This window comes from Eleutherodactylus coqui, chromosome 7 (genome assembly GCF_035609145.1).
Source record: "Eleutherodactylus coqui strain aEleCoq1 chromosome 7, aEleCoq1.hap1, whole genome shotgun sequence".
NCBI classification, from domain to species: Eukaryota; Metazoa; Chordata; class Amphibia; order Anura; family Eleutherodactylidae; genus Eleutherodactylus; species Eleutherodactylus coqui.
Window position 1 is genome coordinate 170,490,200 of NC_089843.1, and position 18,628 is coordinate 170,508,827.

The 18,628-nt window shown below is 44.2% G+C and overlaps 1 protein-coding gene across 1 annotated transcript in view; it reads left to right on the forward strand.

Moving 5' to 3' along the window:
* Positions 1–18,628, forward strand: part of TSPAN5 (tetraspanin 5) — a 144,168-nt gene that overhangs the window by 122,475 nt on the left and 3,065 nt on the right. Inside the window, exons 4-7 of the mRNA XM_066574014.1 lie at positions 2,373–2,543; positions 12,455–12,580; positions 12,891–12,938; positions 13,883–13,999. Of these exons, the coding sequence (XP_066430111.1) occupies positions 2,373–2,543; positions 12,455–12,580; positions 12,891–12,938; positions 13,883–13,999 (462 nt within the window). The remainder of the gene's footprint in view (positions 1–2,372; positions 2,544–12,454; positions 12,581–12,890; positions 12,939–13,882; positions 14,000–18,628) is intronic.

Below are 18,628 nucleotides of genomic sequence, written 5' to 3' on the forward strand. Positions count from 1 at the left end.
TAGTGAATTCTAAAAAGATGAAAGTCCACTGCTCGGGGCCGATTCACACTTGTGAAGGGTATACTTGGGCCTGTTCACACTTGTGAAGGGTATACTTGGGCCTGTTCACACTTGTGAAGGGTATACTTGGGCCTGTTCACACTTGTGAAGGGTATACTTGGGCCTGTGCACACTTGTGAAGGGTATACTTGGGTCTGTTCACACTTGTGAAGGGTATACTTGGGCCTGTGCACACTTGTGAAGGGTATACTTGGGTCTGTTCACACTTGTGAAGGGTATACTTGGGTCTGTTCACACTTGTGAAGGGTATACTTGGGCCTGTTCACACTTGTGAAGGGTATACTTGGGCCTGTGCACACTTGTGAAGGGTATACTTGGGCCTGTTCACACTTGTGAAGGGTATACTTGGGCCTGTGCACACTTGTGAAGGGTATACTTGGGCCTGTTCACACTTTGCTTTGTTTTACTGTTGTTCGGCTCTGTCCTAAGAGCATAATAGTGGTTAAAAGTGGAAGTGCCGATTCTAGCACATACCGCACAGATCAGAACCCAATGGCTACAATGGATTCACTGGGTTCTGTAACATGCATATTTATTGCATATTGAAAACTCCTATGGCCTATAATAGGCATATTACGCACAAAAATTGGACATTCTGCATTACTTTTTCATGCACGTAATACGCATGTCTGAATGGCCCGATGTAAATCAATGTTTTTGAAGAAAACCGCATTTATTCTTTAAGATTAGGCACAGGTACGGGTTCTTATAGGACAGACGTCAAACAACAAGTGGTCATATCACATTACATACACCTATCTCATACCCTCTTCTGCTCTCTACATGGAGGCACCAGCTGTTTGTGGGGGTCTGACATTAGAACAACGAACCCCTTTAATCTCTGTCAAGTTCTTCATTTGTTGGCCCGGTAGGAAGCTATAAAGCTATCATAGTACAATAAATGTTTGTATAACTGTAAGGCCTAAAGGCAAACCATACCCCAGCTGATGACTATTCAGAGCTAACATAGTCATATACGGGAAAGAGGAGATATATGTAATCATATTCAGGCGGGAGGACATACAGACATCCTGCTGCTGAAAAATGGAGATCTAGTCTTCCCCGCCTAAGATAAGCATAAGAAAATACAATCTTAGTCATTTGTGAGTCATGCATGATCATATCTGCAGCTGGTCCGGCCGCGGCAAATACACCATCATGTAAGGCCGGTCTGCCGCAGATCTGGCTGAAAATAGCAGAAGAAAAGTGCCACATGCTGGGGGGCCGGGCAGAAATCGGGCGGACCCCATTATAGTCACAAACGGAGCAGGGAAGCGTAATCCCTGCCACAGATGTGAAACCACCCTAATTAGTCTGTTTGGTTACACTATATTAGTAAAGTTAACTATCTAAGGTTAACATGGCTGACTTGGGTCAAGTCTGGATTCTTCTACAAAATGCCAGATTTGTCCTAGGACAGAAACTAACTGCAACCAAGGACCCTTTTGACTATATATGGAGGTGGCATATATCTATATTCCACAGCACTTCTGCTTGGTTCACAACCTGATTGGTTGTTTGGGTTGACTGATTCACAATTCCAGCAACCTGATTGGTTGTTTGGGTTGGCTGATTCACAGTGATTGGTTGTTTGGATTGGCTGATTCACAGTGATTGGTTGTTTGGGTTGGCTGATTCACAGTGATTGATTATTTGGGTTGAATCAAGCAAAAGTGTTGTGGAATATAAATATATGTATGGCGGTGCAACAGGCTTCCATCATGCCCTCCGCCATTTTTATAGACATCTTGTCTGGCATTTTATATCCGATTTCCACCGGTGGAGCCTAGTGGAGCCAGAACGCAGATTGGAATGTAGCCTTCCTCCAAATACAAATGTGGATATCGTCTTAGTTACCACTTGTCTGCCCTCTTTTGCCAGTTTTAGCATTGAGTAGTCTGTGGCAGGCTGGTACCTAAGCAAACAACCTCTATGGGTACTTTCACATGAATTCCTTGTCGACATCTGTGTGAACGCAGAAGGTTTTCCAGGTTTTTCAGCCCCATAAACTTGGAATGAAGCAGTCGCATGCATGCTTGCCCGCTACTCTATTGAAGCTCACCATGGCCTCTGCGGTAAGGAAGCACTGCAGACTTGAGACTGCTCTTCTAGTGATCAGTGGGGGTCCCAATGGTTGTGCCCACTAGCATTCAGGCACTACTTATCTACCCTTTGGATAGGTCATACATGTTTTTAGTGGGAATACCCCTTCGTGACATGCAATGATGGCATCAGGGCAGTGTGGTTCAGCAATGTAATGTATACATATTATCCATATAGATTTTCAAAGGCTCTTTCTACTTTCTTTACAGTTTTCGGTTTTCTTGGGGATTATTTTCTTCTTGGAGCTCACAGCTGGCGTCCTGGCATTTGTTTTTAAAGACTGGATTAAGGATCAGCTCTATATATTTATTAACAGCAACATCAAAGCATACAGAGACGATATTGACCTGCAAAACCTCATTGACTTCACCCAGGAATACGTACGTAATAGTCTGGCATGTGGTTATAAGAAATGTTCATGATGCCCAGGATAATAGCATATCACATAATGGTAATAATAACTCTGACTCATAAGTTTGAAATGTCAGAAAATGTTCCTTTTTACCTCTTTTCTCAAACATTCTCCATGTGAGGTAACTAGTCTGTTTATTAAGTTTTAAACAAAAAGAACTACCCCCCCCCCCAAGAACCAAAATAATTTCACACTTTATCAACAAAGCTTTTTTTGTTCTTTGTGTATTCATCGAACATCGTTCCAGAAATAATACATTCCTGGTTTTCTATCTTCCTATCTGTATGATGACGTGTGTGATAAAAAGTTGTTCTTGGACAATAATATGGAAACGCCGTACGAAATGCATAGGATTTTAATCATTAGCACTGAGCTGCTCTTTTAACCCCTACTTGGCTGAGAGCTTTACCGCCATATTTGTGTTTACTTCACCTTTTGCCCTGCTCTGGGTGGTTTTTGGAGCCAGCTGGTAACAGCAGCTGAGTGGCTCAAACCCCTGACCAATGGAACCTTGTTGCTCAGGCAGATATCCACTTCTGCCCGGCAGCATCTGTGTCATGTTACCTCCACTTAAAATTGATCTCTACCTGTTTTATTGAAATATAATTTATAATTCCATGTAATTTAAGGCGTGCATTTCATACAGTTTTTCCATATTTTTGTGCACCCCCTGTATATATTCAATTATTTAAAGAAAAATGGAAAAATATATTGATCATTGTTGCACCATTTACCAAACAATCTAGAAAAATTGAGCCTATAATTAGGCAAATCTGTTCACAATTCTGTCTGTAAAGTTCTGCGGTATGTAACATAGGATCCTCATATCAGTAATGCACAAATGGTGAAAACGTTAGTGAATCCATATGCAATGTCACTACACTTTGCTCCCTACCGAACCTTTTATCTGGCGTGCGGCGTTGTCATTTAAAGGGGTACTGATCTCTTTCAGCGCTGCATCTCTCCATCAGTGTCCGATACTTTGACAAGGACGTTATCTGCTCCACTAATATTCCGATTTAATTCATTTGTACATTTGATGTTTTTATATTTTTTTCCAATGCATTTTTGTGAGTTGGTGAAAAAATTCATAACTGGGGCAGAGTCAACAAACTTGCGGAGATTGGACATGACTTTTCTCTTTCTGCACCATGCACTTGGGAATTACATAAACATGAAGATCCAAACTAATCAAATGTGCAACCAGGAAGAGTGTTTTATTACTCAGCAGGGTGCCGATATAAGTGCACTAGGCAGCAGTACAAGCTTTTTGGATGCAGAAAAGAGGATCAGGAAAGAGTGGTACATTAATTAGGTAAATCGTAAGTGACAGACTTGTGGAAAGGGAATACATTATACACTGGACAAGGCTACTCTGTAACCCCTTCAGTCGCAGTCCTGGAAATTTTCCGGGACTAGCTTCACTGCCCATAGTGATATAGCCCAGAAGATTAGAAGATTTCTGGGCTATGTTTCACTATTGGACCGTGCAGAACACAATGCAATAAGCTGTGGCATTATGTCCTGCACACACACACCGCCTGCACAGTCCCACAGAGAACTACTGCAGGACTTTAAAAAAAGAATCGGGAAGATCTAACCGACCTGTTGGCATCTTCCCGCTTCTTTTTTTAACTCCTGCACTGTTGCCACGGAGACCATCGGCTTGTCAGAAGCCGGCCGATGGTCCCCATTGCAGGGAGAGCTGGTGATCGGCTGTCAGATGATAGCTGGGCACCAGCTCTTGCAGCGCTGAACAGAGAAAACCTTCGATCTCTGCTGTTTAGCCCTTTACATGCCACGGTCTGTGCGACCGCAGCATGTAAAGGGCTGACAGTGAGGGGGCTCCCTCTGTCACCATCGGACCCCCCTCAATGTGATCAGGGGATCTTGATGGGTCTCTGCGGCACCCGGAGGCTTAAATATAGCCTTCAAGTCTGCCAGGTAAATTACGCTATGAGCGTCATAGCTTGTCTAATACCCTGCTGTGCCTCAGCATAGCAGAGTATTAGAAGAATAAAGTAAAAGTATTATGCAAGTCCCCTAAAGAGACAAAAATTTTAAAAAATTGTAAAAAAATTATAAAAAAATAAAAATGCCAAAAGCCCACCTTCCTCCCTTTACTTTGTAAAAGATAAAAAATTAAAAACAAAATTACACATGTGGTATCCCTGCGTTCGTAATGACCCAGAGAAGGAAGTTAATGTATTATTCAATCTGCAGGGTGCATGGCATGGCAAACATAATTTTCAAATGTGGCAAAAATGACTGATTTAGCCAATCTCACCATACAAAAAAACGGAATAGAAAGTGATAAAAATGTTGCACAGATCAACAAATGGTACTAATAAAAACTACTAAAAGGTACAACTCATCCCACAAAATAAAAACCCCTTACACAGCTCGGTTGATAAAGAAATTAAAATGCTAGGGGTCTTTGAATGCAGCGAGGAAAAAAAAAAACCTTAATTTTTTTTTAAGTGTGAAAAAGTAGCAAAAAAGAAAAAAAGTATTACAATTTGGTATTGGCATAATCGCACTGGCCTGTAGAATTACTTTATTATTTATACTGCTCAGAGAATGCAGTGAAAACTAGAAATAAAAAGCAATTCCAGAATTACAGATTTTGTTAATCCTGCCCCTTAAAAAATGGAGTAAAAAGCGGTCAAAATTTTACATGTTCCAAAAAATTAGATAAATGAAGACTGGAGTTCATCCCGCAAAAAACAGGCCCTTCTAGAGCTCCGGCAATGGGAAATATCATTAATACGGCTCTTAGAATGTGGTGACACAAAAGCAAACCTTTAGGACTCCTTCCCACGAACGGATTTCCGCCGCATAATTCACGGCGGAAATCTGCTGCGTTGCCTGCAGCTATTAGGTTCTATTGAACCTAATAGCTCAATGCTCACGGTGCGGAATTCCGCACCGTGAAATCTCCCGTCCTCACCCGCGGCATGCTCTATTTGCCGCGGCTGTACGCGCGGACGGCTTCCATTGCAGTCAATGGAAGCCGTCCGTTCACGCTATCTTCCGCTGTAGCACAGCGGAAGATAGCGTGAAAACGCTTCCCCGCCTACCGCCGCCGCATCATATGACGCAGCCAGGCGTGTCATGTGACGCGGCGGTGGGCGGGGAAAAGTCATGCGGGAGCGAGGACGCCGGATCCGCAGGTAAGTTTGGGGTCTCCTGGGGGGGGCGCCGTGACGGGCTCCTCCGCAGAATTCCGCGGCGGAGCCCGTCACGGCCGTGTGCAGCCGGCTTTACGAAGAAAAAAAGTTTTAAATGTACAAAAATAGTAAAACCTAGAACAACTGTATAAACTTGGTATCGCCGGGATCGTGCTGACTCCGAGAATAAGGTTATCACATTTATTCTGCATGCTGAACGCCGTAAGAATGAAATCCAAAAAACAAATGGCAGAGTTTCTTTTTTTTCCCCCAATCGCCCAACAAATTTTTTTACAAAAGTTATGCAATACATTATATATACCCAAAAATGAAGCCATCAGAAAGTACAGCTTGTCCCGCAAAAAACAAGCCTTCATATGGCCATGTCAATGGAAAAATGAAAAAGTTATGGCTCTTGGAACGCGACTGCAAAATTAGTTGAAATTAAATGATTGGCCCATTTAAAAAAAACCTGCCCTGGTGGGTACGACAGGGTGGTAAGAAACCCACCACTGAAGGGGTTAATATGATTGTGAGTGATGAAGTCCAGGCTCTGACTGACCCACAGAGAAATAGGTGAATACCCCATTGGTCTGTAAGGCAGATTGGGCCCCCTAACCCTGCATGAGTGGTTCATGGCACAGTACACTCACCGCACTGCATGCAGCATCTCAGACAGCCTATATATCCATATAATAGCCTGGCTGGTTTGTTCTGCAGACACATAGGCTGGTCGGTCGGTATGGGCAGGCCATCTTGTTGAGGCGTAATTTACACAAGCGGTTTATCATGGCAATTTTGCCGTGATAAAATGCTGGCCGAAAATTGGATTCCATTGCATCAGTTCAGAAGCGCAATTTTCTGGTACGTAAAAACAGACGGCTGGAAAAGATAGGCCTGGACTTCTCTTTCGGCCAGAACATGCCAGAAGGTCCCATAGACTCCCATAGGAGACTATAAGAGCTGCTGGATAAGGGAGGTGGGAGGGAGTTTAGCAGTAGCTAAACTTGCCGCCGCCCGATGGTATCCTGTCGGTGCAAATTGCAAAATCCATAATATTTGCATGCAGATGTCCAGTCGTCCCCCAGTATGAATTTTGTTGGTGGGCCCTAGGCACCCCAGTCTGATACTGATGAAGTCTTATTGTGGCCTGTAACCTGATAGGAGACCTATGTGGCTCCTGAGTCACTTGTTGGGGACCACTGCCAACCGATCTGCCAATTGCTATGTGGCAAAGCCCTTGCATTGGCCCAAGGTTGCATAATATGAAACAATATCTGCAACATTATTAGTAAGCTGATCAGTCACTTAAAAGCTCAGCCATGCAGGCAATGGGTCAATGTAAACTATCAGGAAACTCCTTACTGCTCTATTCGGGAGTCATTTGGCCTTATTCACATGGCTGTATGCGTAAAACACTGCATGGATCACACAACATTTTACTGGCCTGTGGAGGCGGCGTACTATGCGGTGAGAACACGGTCATGGACATGAGCCCTTACTCAGAAAGGTACTTCAGTACAAACAGCAGGGGGCACTATTCTAACATTAGTGCTGGAATATCTGGGGACACAAACATTATTTTTATTAAGTGTAAATACAAAAAATGTGAATAATTACAGGCTGGATATAACTAGATTATTAAAAAAACTAGATTATTATTTTTTGTGAGACAACCCCTTTAACAGACCACAAACCCTGTGTAATCTCACGCTGAAGGCATGTTGTTGTACATATGTTCTCTATATGTGGCCGTTTTTCTCCTACTTTCCCATACACAGAAAAACATTGACCTCAGGGCCATTTCAGATGACCATATATCAGCTCGGTTTTCACGCCGAGCCGATATACGGTGTCCTTGTCTGCAGGGGGGAGGAGGATGGAAGAGCCAGGAGCAGGAACTGAGCTCCTGCCCCCTCTCTACCCCCTCGCCACTATTTGCAATAGGAGGGGGCGAGACAGGGGCGGAGCTAAGTACAGGCTCTTAGCTCCGCCCCATCCAGCCCCTCCTATTGCAAATAGTGGCGAGGGGCGGGGAAGCGATGGGAAATCAGTTCCTGCTCCTGGCTCTTCCATCCTCCACCCCCCCTGCAGACAAGGACAGCGTATATCGGCTCGGCGTGAAAACCCAGATGATATACGATCATCTGAAATAGCCCTCATACAGGGATGGCGGAGAGATGATAGTCAGGGTGTGACAAGGCTTAAGTTAAAAAAAAAAAAAAGTTAGGGTCCTGAAGGCCAAAACTGGCTGCGTCTAAAAGTCTTAAAGAGTACCTGCACTTTCACTTTGGGCGCTCCTGCTCCATCAGCCGTTTTTGTCTCCTTCCAGCAGCTGTAGACGGACCTATATAGCATTGTATAGCGCTTACATAGCGCTATGTGGGGCTATCTGCCGGAGAGAGCTGAAAACGGCTGATGAAGCAGGGGCGCCCCGAAGTGAAAGTGCAGGTACTCTCTAAGAAAAGAGTAGATTCCGTCTGCCTTCATTTGTTCTCCTGGAATATTGATGGCGCAGCGGCCTGAACGGTCGTAGCATTTGCACTGGTTTTCATTAAAGTTTAGAAGTTCCTCTTGATTGTTGAATTTCTTCCAGAATGATGACTTGTCTCCAAATTGCAGAGCTTATCTTGTGGTAACTGCAGCTATCTGCTGAGAAGGGAAACAGATGAAGAACACAAATTTTATCTAAGCACAAGAATAAGAGCCAGGAGTCATTTGGGGCCTCAGATAGTTACTTGCAATCATCAATCATTTAGTAACATAATTATCTAAAACATAGAGCATTATCTAGCAGGAAACGGGATTTCCATCTGTTCCTCAAACTTTCCAGGCATAAACTTTTTATTTTAATGTCACCTAAATGTATTGCTCCACTGCGTTCCTGGCCGTTGGCCTAGATTACAGAGCATATTGCTGAAGTCAACATTATTATTCAATTAATATAGTGTCCCTTTCAAACACCGCCTGTCAGTATTGTACATGAAATCGCTGAGCTAAAGTTCTGTTGGGAAAGGTCCAAGGGTATTGGTGTTCTGCGCATCCTTCCCCATTTACTTCTGAGGACATGACTGATGCACTGGCAACACAGCGGCTCAGCCAGTCCATGAAAATGAATATTTCCTTCAATATTCAGTAGTAGCAAGGAAATCCAGTGCAATCACATCAGCCACTGGTAGCACATACACTTAGTGCTATGAAATATAATTAACCCCTGCCTGTCAAGGCGCTAACTAAACAGTAGTTCCCTCACTACTAACACGGTGGTGTAGCGCCACTACACGTACCCAACAGAGTGTCAGTCTGGAGGCGTCCTTCCCCCTCAGACTTGTTGCCGTACCCCAGCCTGGTCTCCCACAGACGTCGGGCTTATTTAATTAATTTTTTTAAACTTTTCTGCTGTAACGGAGTTGTCCTTAGGAGCAGCAGTTACAGGGGAAAGCATCCCCCTGTAGTGACTGTAGTCCCTAACAGAGCTGGTCTGGGTCTGCTAAGATCCTCCAGCTCTGCCTTACAATGGGGCACCCAGCGGTTATGTGATCACCAGGTCGAACACCTGAAGTAACACTTCTGCTTTCTCTCCACTACATGGCGCTCATTGACAACTATGTAGCCTGTAAAGGAGAAGGCAGAAGTGTGGTTAAAACTGCTTATGCCTTCTCCTCTGGGTCCTCTGTTTGTAGCAGCTGAGGACCCGACCTGCTCATACTAGATTGCAGGAGCCTTAAAGGGGTTGTCCCGCGGCAGCAAGTTGGGGTATACACTTCTGTATGGCCATATTAATGCACTTTGTAATGTACATTGTGCATTAATTATGAGCCATACAGAAGTTATAAGAAGTTTTTCACTTACCTGCTCCGTTGCTAGCGTCCTCGTCTCCATGGAGCCGACTAATTTTCGCCGTCTAACGGCCAAATTAGCCGCGCTTGCGCTGTCCGGGTCTTCTTTTCTGAATGGGGCTCCGTGTAGCTCCGCCCCGTCACGTGCTGATTCCAGCCAATCAGGAGGCTGGAATCGGCAATGGACCGCACAGAAGCCCTGCGGTCCACCGAGTGAGAAGATCCCCGCGGCCATCTTCATCAGGTAAGTAAGAAGTCACCGGAGCGCGGGGATTCAGGTAAGCACTCTCTGGTGATCTTTTTTAACCCCTGCATCGGGGTTGTCTCGCGCCGAACGGGGGGGTTGAAAAAAAACAAAAAAACGTTTCGGCACGGGACAACCCCTTTAATCCAGCGCTGTATTTTTGCTATTGGCCGGGATTAAAGTCCAGGACCAAACACGGTAAATTTACAGTGCTTGGGTATTAAGGGGTTAAAAGAAAATTTAAAAAAGGAAACTTCCAAAACTGCAACTGTACACCTTTTTGATAGATCTGTCAATTATACGGAACCGTATGCCAACAATATACCTTTTTTTGACAGAAGTCTTTTCGCCTTTTTTCCTTCATAACCAATTGACATATGCAAACACATACCCTTACATTGTCTACCGCATTGAAGTCTATGTATAACAAAGAGTATACATCCAGGTATCATCATGTTGTTCTAGGCATCTACTGCAGAGAGAATAATATTTTACATCACGACTATATAACTAATTTTAATTAAAGATAGAATTTACTGCGGGGTTCACAGAGCTGATATTAAATTGTACAGATTGGCTTTTGTCGGGGTTATATGGAAGACTCAATAAAAAATGCGCGGACATATCCTCCCCTGAGGAGTCAATAAATATTTTTAACTCTTTTTTTTGGTCTTCTACATGTATAACAGCTGTTGGGTGATAACTACTAATGGCAGCCATTACAGCGCCCATACGACGTGTCACCCAGCTTCCCAGAGCGAATAAATCTGCAGAATTATATGCCACTCAGAGTTTATGTAAAGCTCTGTGACAACCCTTGTGGGCCTTGTAATGACTTCCCATTAATAGTTGTCAGCTAGCATCTGCTAATTGTGTAGGATCATTAGAATCCATTGACTAGACTAATAAAAGAGGGCAAAACAGGAATGTATCTATCTCTATGCACCAATTTTGTTTTATGAAGAAAATGGCTTAAAATGATGTGTTATATATTGTTCAGATGGAGCAGGGACGTCATTATTGGGGTGAGGAGGGGTACCTAGAACACTGCAGGTATACTCATACAGAGGAATTGGGACCTCATCTTGTACATTGAAATTCACATAGAAAATATGTGCCATATGCAATCTGATCACAGCTTCCACATTTTCTCTTGCCAATTCCCAAAGCAGAATAGCAAATGCTGCAGATCAGAAATATTTGGGAACACCCACTGATATGAGTCGGACTGTAGTCTACCGTGGCCTTTAGTGCCGGATCCCCCGGTTAAAGGGAACCTATCACCATCTCCATGCTACCCGGACGGGCACATAAATTCAGGACAAACACATAAAGTGCAACTATCCGGGTTTCATTCTGAAATGCTGCGGCATTTCATAAAAAACTTGCTTTGAAAATCGGCTTGGAGCGGGTCTCTGAGTCACTGGGTGGGACCCTGCAGGCTCCTCCTCACCTGGCATTACTGAGACTCACAGGTTCCTCCCAATACACAAACCGGGCCTGTCAATCTAGGCGATCCGGCCGGGAGAAGCCAGCAAACCTCCGTCTCCGTGACCTCTTTCTAAGCCGATTTTCAAATTCTGTTATTTCTGAAATGCCGCAACATTTTAGAATAACACCTACAGGTATATGTGCCTGAACCAATATCATGGGGTCCAAGCAGCATGAACAGCCGGAAAGGTGGGGCAGGTCCTATCCTTTCTCGCCCGTACAACGAACAGGCGAGAATCCCGATATTGAAAGCTAAACTATTGAAATCGGTGATTTCATTTTACCTGATTTCGTATTTACTGTGATTATTATGGCCGCATAATGGGAAACAAACCCGTTCATGTGTGTAGGCCCTAATAGGCTACATTTGGCATGTACATCAGGAATAACTCCTGGTGTATACAAGTGTTTCCATAATACTCCGTTCATCTAACGGAGGTCAAGAGTCCCTTTGCCTTCCATTGGATTGTTAAACATCGGTATCCTTTATGTATTCGTAATGGCATAGCATAGTAGACTACTCTATAGGCTTTTTTTTTAATTGTTTTTTTTTTAGAACGGGAGCTATAAGTGACATATCACACTCTATGCCTATGCAGTGTTTATATGCCTTTATAGTGGGATACAACACTGCCTTTCCTAGGGGGTTTATATTGGGGAGGGAGATCCTCGAGACATATACCTCCAACTGAAGCTGGAAGTGTGACTTCAACAGAGCCTTACACATCCATGTGGTGTGGATCAGTAATATGATAAGTGTAGAATTCTAAAGGCTTATATTTTTTTGCCTTCCTCTGGATCAACATTGGAGGGTAATAGGCTGAACTGGATGGACATATGTCATGTTTTTAGTCTAACATACTATGTTACTATAAATGCCATGAGGAAAGTTTATGACCTGTAGCATTGCTTCTATGGGGAATATGGTGAGTCACAGAGGCACTACATAGTGGCACTCCGAATGCCTGTGGCTCCATAATATAAACCTGTAGGGACTCTGGGTGCCAATGTACAAAGTCCATGCTTTGCGTATGAGCCATACGTCCTGCATCATACAAGAGAATAAAAATAATGCATTAAGGCATGTAGTCCATTATCATGTAACCTCTGCTTTGTTTCCCATTTCCCTCCATAGTGGCAGTGTTGTGGGGCGTTTGGAGCTGACGACTGGAATCTGAATATCTACTTCAACTGCACCGATGCCAATGCTAGCCGAGAGCGCTGCGGAGTGCCGTTCTCCTGCTGCACGAAAGATCCTGCCGTACGTCCCTTCTAATAAATCCCATATTCTTCATAAGTAGGGCGTCAGTCATTCACACCCTACTGACTGGATGCAATACATTATACTGGGGCCAGTCTTGGCATTTCATTTCTCTCGCTATATAACTTCTGACGATGGAGTGTGAGCGGTACCAACGTTACAGATGGTTTCCCAGTACTCCTGCAGACTATAGGAATACAAGGGTAGCTGAAAATGGGATAAACGAAGTTTTAGATGAAACGCAGAAAGAAAATAAACCTTTGTGTTACCTTGTTGACATTAAGGTGTTCATTTGTTTAATCCCTTATAGGAAGATGTCATCAACACTCAGTGCGGCTACGACGTCCGGCAAAAGTCAGTAAGTACAAGTCGTTAACTGTTTGCAAATATTGCAGTCTTGCACTTGGAAATCAGAAGAGATTTGAAATTGCGTAACGGCGCCTCGCTAATGTAGCCTACACTGACTAAAATACAAGGTAAAGATTTTACGAGGATTTCACCCCGAAATACGTATAAAATGGCCATATTTTAGAAGTAAAAGTTTGATAATTCTTTTATTTACTTGCAGCAACTGTTTTCAAAAAGTGACAGCAAGAAGTGCCGCCATATTGGGTGTTTTCATTTTTTAGTGCCCCAGAAACTGATGGTGAAATTGTCATTCTGCCAGCATGTTAATTAATAGCGTAATAACTAGAGATGAGCGAGTATACTCGCTAAGGCACTACTCGCTCGAGTAATGTGCCTTAGCCGAGTATCTCCCCGCTCATCCCTAAAGATTCAGGGGCCGGCGCGGGGCGGGGAGCTGCGGGGGAGAGCGGGGAGGAACGGAGGAGAGATCTCTCTCTCCCGCCTGCTCTCCCCTGCTCCCCGCCGCCACTCACCTGTTAGCTGCGGCGGCCCCCGAATCTTTAGGGACGAGCAGGGAGATACTCGGCTAAGGCACATTACTCGAGCAAGTAGTGCCTTAGCGAGTATACTCGCTCATCCCTAGTAATAACACTTTTATCAGCAGTTTCTTTCGGAGGGGTCCATTTAAAAGTCACTGTGACAACCAATATGGCTGCACTTCCTGTTGTCATTTTCTCAACTAGCTGCAGCAACAAGACAGAAGCACTTGGAGTCGGAGGCCCAGTGTGTTCTGGTTTTCTCTTGGATCTACGTGTATAAAGTTCTTCTATTACAGTAATGAATAGGGTTGGGCCTCATGTAATCGGCCAGAGTATATGACATTGTACACGGTTTATATTGTGGAAATGTTTTTGGATTCCTTTATACATGTAACTGAGTTTTGTTGTCCTGCAGGAACTTGACCAGCAAGCGACCATACATACCAAGGGCTGTGTTCCTCAGTTTGAGAAGTGGCTGCAAGATAATCTAACCATTGTGGCTGGGGTGTTTATAGGCATTGCATTACTGCAGGTATGTGTGAATAGTACGCAGGATGCTCTCAATAGAACATAAAACCAAAGTTGTGAGGACCATAAATACCACAGATGAAAATTCAGGCTCAATTTCAAAAATGGCGCTGAGAACGTCATCTATGTATCTTCCATACATGGTGCTCCTAACTTTCTACTGTTCACTCTACATGAAGTATTGGGATCATTGCTGTCAGAGTTTAAGCATACATATCACCTACAAATGTTATATCTAACCTGCCTATTTTGGATCTTTACCCATTTCCTTGCATAGTAGATTTGCCTGCTTTCTGAATGGCAGGGCAGGCTCTTCCTGGTAAGATATATGCCTTTTACGAAATGATACTCACCCAATAACCTAATCACTTTCTTCCTTGTATTTAATTTTGTACTTACTTCCGTCATTTATACCATATACTCACATTATATAGTTCTACCATAAACCCACTCCCATGCAGTGACAGAATGGTACAGGCTTTTCCCCAGATCAGGCATTTGCAATGCCATGGATTTAAACTGGTTATTGTAAACCATCTATTAGGCAGGCCACACCTTTTCTACCATGTGACTAGGCCCAATTAATAACCACATCAAGACCACTATACAATGACTGAATCATTTTATTAGATTATAAGGGGAAGAAGTGCGTCAGTCTCAAACAAGAGATGTTCAACAAGCTGCTCCTGGAACTGCAGGAAGGCGAGCGTTCCCGGGACTTCTTGTAAATTACATATTACAGGTAGCGGTCTGAACAATGCCGGGCTCACACAGTCGTATGTGGAAACCGCTGTATGTTGAAACCAGCTCTGAGCCCGTCTGTGGCCCTGCGTACGGCCGCGTAATGTACTGCGTACTCATGCAGACTGTTATGCGCAGTACACCTTTTTTTGGTTATATTTTCCGTGCTGTCACTTAGCGATGACACGGGTACCCGCAGCCCGTACACAATGTAGTTGCATTTGGGCTGCGGGTATAACAGCGACCATAGTGCACAATTCGCGGTAATATAGAGCCTGCTGCATTTTGTTTTCTGCAAGTGGATCCTGGAATTCCGACCCGCTAATGTGAGCGGAATTGTGTAATCCAGTGCATTTGATTGCTCTGCATATTACTGCAGATTAAACGCTTGCGGAATCCGCAATTCCTATCCAGTCGTGTGAGCCAGGCCTAAGGTAGATCGCTACCTTTTTATCACGAGTCGGGGACCACTCAACAAGGCCACGGGTCATTGCTCCAGGCTCTTGGCTACCATTGGTAGCCGGGAGCAAGGAGATTTAAAATGTCCTGGTACGAGGGGCATTTTGCTAGCGGGAGGATGATCGCATCAGGGTTCAAATGCGGTGGCCTCTGGTAAGAAGTTCCATCTCCCCCCTCACTGATCGCATCGGTGAGGGGAGATTAAACTTCAACTTTTAAAAAACTTTTACGTGATCGTCATTATCCATTGGATAACGGTGATCACGTGACCGGGGACTGCTCCAGGCTCTTGGCTACCTTTAGTAGCCAGGAGATTTTAAATTTCCAGGGCCCTAACCAGCTTCTGCGCTTAAGTCCACTATCTTGCCAATGGGCGCATGCGCTGAAGCTGGGGAAAGTCCGCAGATAAAGATCGGCTTGGGGGCATCGCTGGAGGCCTTAGGTAAGTAATTTCAACATCACCTTCCTTCACGGATCAGATTCATGAGGGGAGGTGAACTTTTAATTTTTTTTTTTTACTTTTACATGATCGTCATTATCTAATGGATAACGGTTATCATGTGACCAAGGACCACATACCACAACCCCACCATGAAATGTCCAGGGTCTTGGCTACATTTGGTAGTCAGGAGCAGGGAGATTTTAAATTACCTCGGTAAGCCTCGGCCGGGGTACGGTCTGTGAGGGGAGCTGAAACTTTTTATTTAACTTTTTGTTTACTGTTATGCGATCGCCATTATCAATTGGATAATGGTGATCGCATGAGCGAGGGGGGGGGGGGGGGGGGGTCGCACACCGCTGCCCTCCATGATAGCTCCAGCAGAGAGCTGTCATCCACACAGACCCCGTAACTTTAATCCCCAGGGCGAGCGAGTTTTTACGGCCCTGGGAATTACAGCCCAGACACCCAGGACATGAAAACACGTATGGGTGGTCACTAAGGGGTTAAATTGACACGTTAGATTTTTGGAAAATGGGGCCTGGTCAGGAAGGCCAAAACTGGCTGCAGGAAGAAGGGGTTAAAGTATTTGCTGGGAGCTTTCCTGCTTTATATGGTAAATGAAGGTCTCCAACAAGATGTGAAGGAGGCTTACTTAGATCGCCTGCTGCTTCAGAAAGAATTGATTGGCTTAGGAACCGAATGCATATTGAGTGCTGGAAGCTGATGGACTTTAAAGAAGTTGGATACTTGGTTTTTCTTCCAAGAGCCGAAACTACTTATCATTAAGCATGGTAGAAACAAAGAAATTGGCCAGGAGACATCATCTAGTCAGGCATGATTAACGTAGAGAATATAAACACAAACCGTTCCTGAGAATTACTTTAAAAAATGATTTTTTTTCTCTTTTTTGTAATAAGAAAACTTATATTGTATAAAAGAAGTCATCAGTGCAGGGAGAATGCAGCGGAGCTGTTAGATGACGGCGCTGCATGAGAGCTTACTGCTGTTATACTAGTATGTGGGAGAACAGCAAGAAATATCAACAGGAATTACATTTATAGGCATTTTTTTCCTAATTTTTGAAAGAATGTTTTTTTTTGTTTTTGCGGCGCATAACTTTTTTTCTCTTGAAGATGGTGGAAAAAAACTTCCATATTTTTATGAATGGATAAACCTGCATCCGATTAGGAGTAGACAATACTGTTGTAGTAGCGCCTTACCTTAAAGACTACCTGCAATTTTACTTCGGAACTCTCCAGCTACAATCGGCAATTTTCGGACAGCCCCACAGAGTGTTATATGAGTGCTGTAGGGGCAGTCTGCAGCTGCCAGAAGGAGACAAAAATGGCTGATGAAGCAGGAGCGCTCTGAAGTAAAACAATATAGACTTGTTGCCTGGTCTACTCTGCAGTTGCAGGATGGTAACCATTAACTCTATGCATTAGTACTAAACAATAGCTGGAATAAACTATCCAGCATTCGTTCACTGCTTTTGAGGTATTCTCATTGTGTAAAAAAAAAGCCCCTAGAAGTTTTTGGAATTGAATAAAACTTTCTCTGTGTGATTGTAATGTTGATATAACTAAATGATTACAATATCAGAGCAAAAGGAGAATTTATTGTGGAAAAGTGAACACTTAAAGGGGGGCTCTAGTACCCTGTTGTACCGCCTCTAGCTTGGATGTAAGATGTGATACAGGTGGGTATGAGGCTCTAGTACCCTGTTGTACCGCCTCTAGCTTGGATGTAAGATGTGATACAGGTGGGTATGAGGCTCTAGTATCCTGTTGGGCCGCCTCTAGCTTGGATGCAAAATGTGATACAGGTGGGTATGAGGCTCTAGTACCCTGTTGTACCGCCTCTAGCTTGGATGTAAGATGTGATACAGGTGGGCATGGAGGCTCTAGTACCCTGTTGTACCGCCTCTAGCTTGGATGTAAGATGTGATACAGGTGGGCATGGAGGCTCTAGTACCCTGTTGTACCGCCTCTAGCTTGGATGTAAGATGTGATACAGGTGGGTATGAAGCTCTAGTATCCTGTTGGGCCACCTCTAGCTTGGATGTAAGATGTGATACAGGTGGGTATGAGGCTCTAGTATCCTGTTGGGCCGCCTCTAGCTTGGATGTAAGATATGATACAGTCGGGCATGCAGGCATACCAGTTCCGTATGGTATCATAAGGCATATTGGTCCACATTTGCTTAATTGAGCCTCTAGATTGTACAAATTCGTAGGCTGTCAAAGTTTGTGTCCCAGATAGTCCCATACATGCTCTGTTGGCGATAAATCTAGTGCCGGTGCCGGCTATTGAAGTGTGACAATGTTATGGAGACCTTCCTCACACGGCCGAGCATTATTTTGTTGGAAAATGCCTCTTGGAAGTCCTGCCATGAAAGGCAATGTGTGGGTGTAGGATGTTCTGAACACATCGCTGAGCTGTCATTGTCTCTCGTACCACTACTAGTGGTGGCTGACTGTCGTATGCAATGGCCTCCCAGACCATCACACCAGCAGGGGGCAGTGTGCAGCTCCACAGCAAGCACAAGATTGAGGCACTCAGCCCAGGGCCCCAGACACTAATACGGCTGCTGTAGGTGCCCAAACTTAACCTGAATTCATCACTGAAGACAACCCGTTTCCACTCAACAGCAGTCTAGTTTCATCGTTCATGACACCACTGCAAATGGAGGCGACGGTTGGTGTCAAAGGCAGTACATGTAATGGGCACAGTGAGACCAAATGTCTTTCAGACAAGCGCCTGGAAATGGTTCCAACAAACACAGGTGTGTAACAATGGCGATACCTGACTCTGGTTGTCGGACAACTAAACAGTTAGAGCTTCTTGTCGGATGATCAGCCGATCCTCAATACGGGTTGTCTATTGAGCGTGTCCATGCCCTTGTGCATCCTCTCCCAACACCTCCTAACAGTCTCTTTAGAACGGTCCAGATTGTGGATAATTTGTCCATATGACCATACAGCTTCTCGAA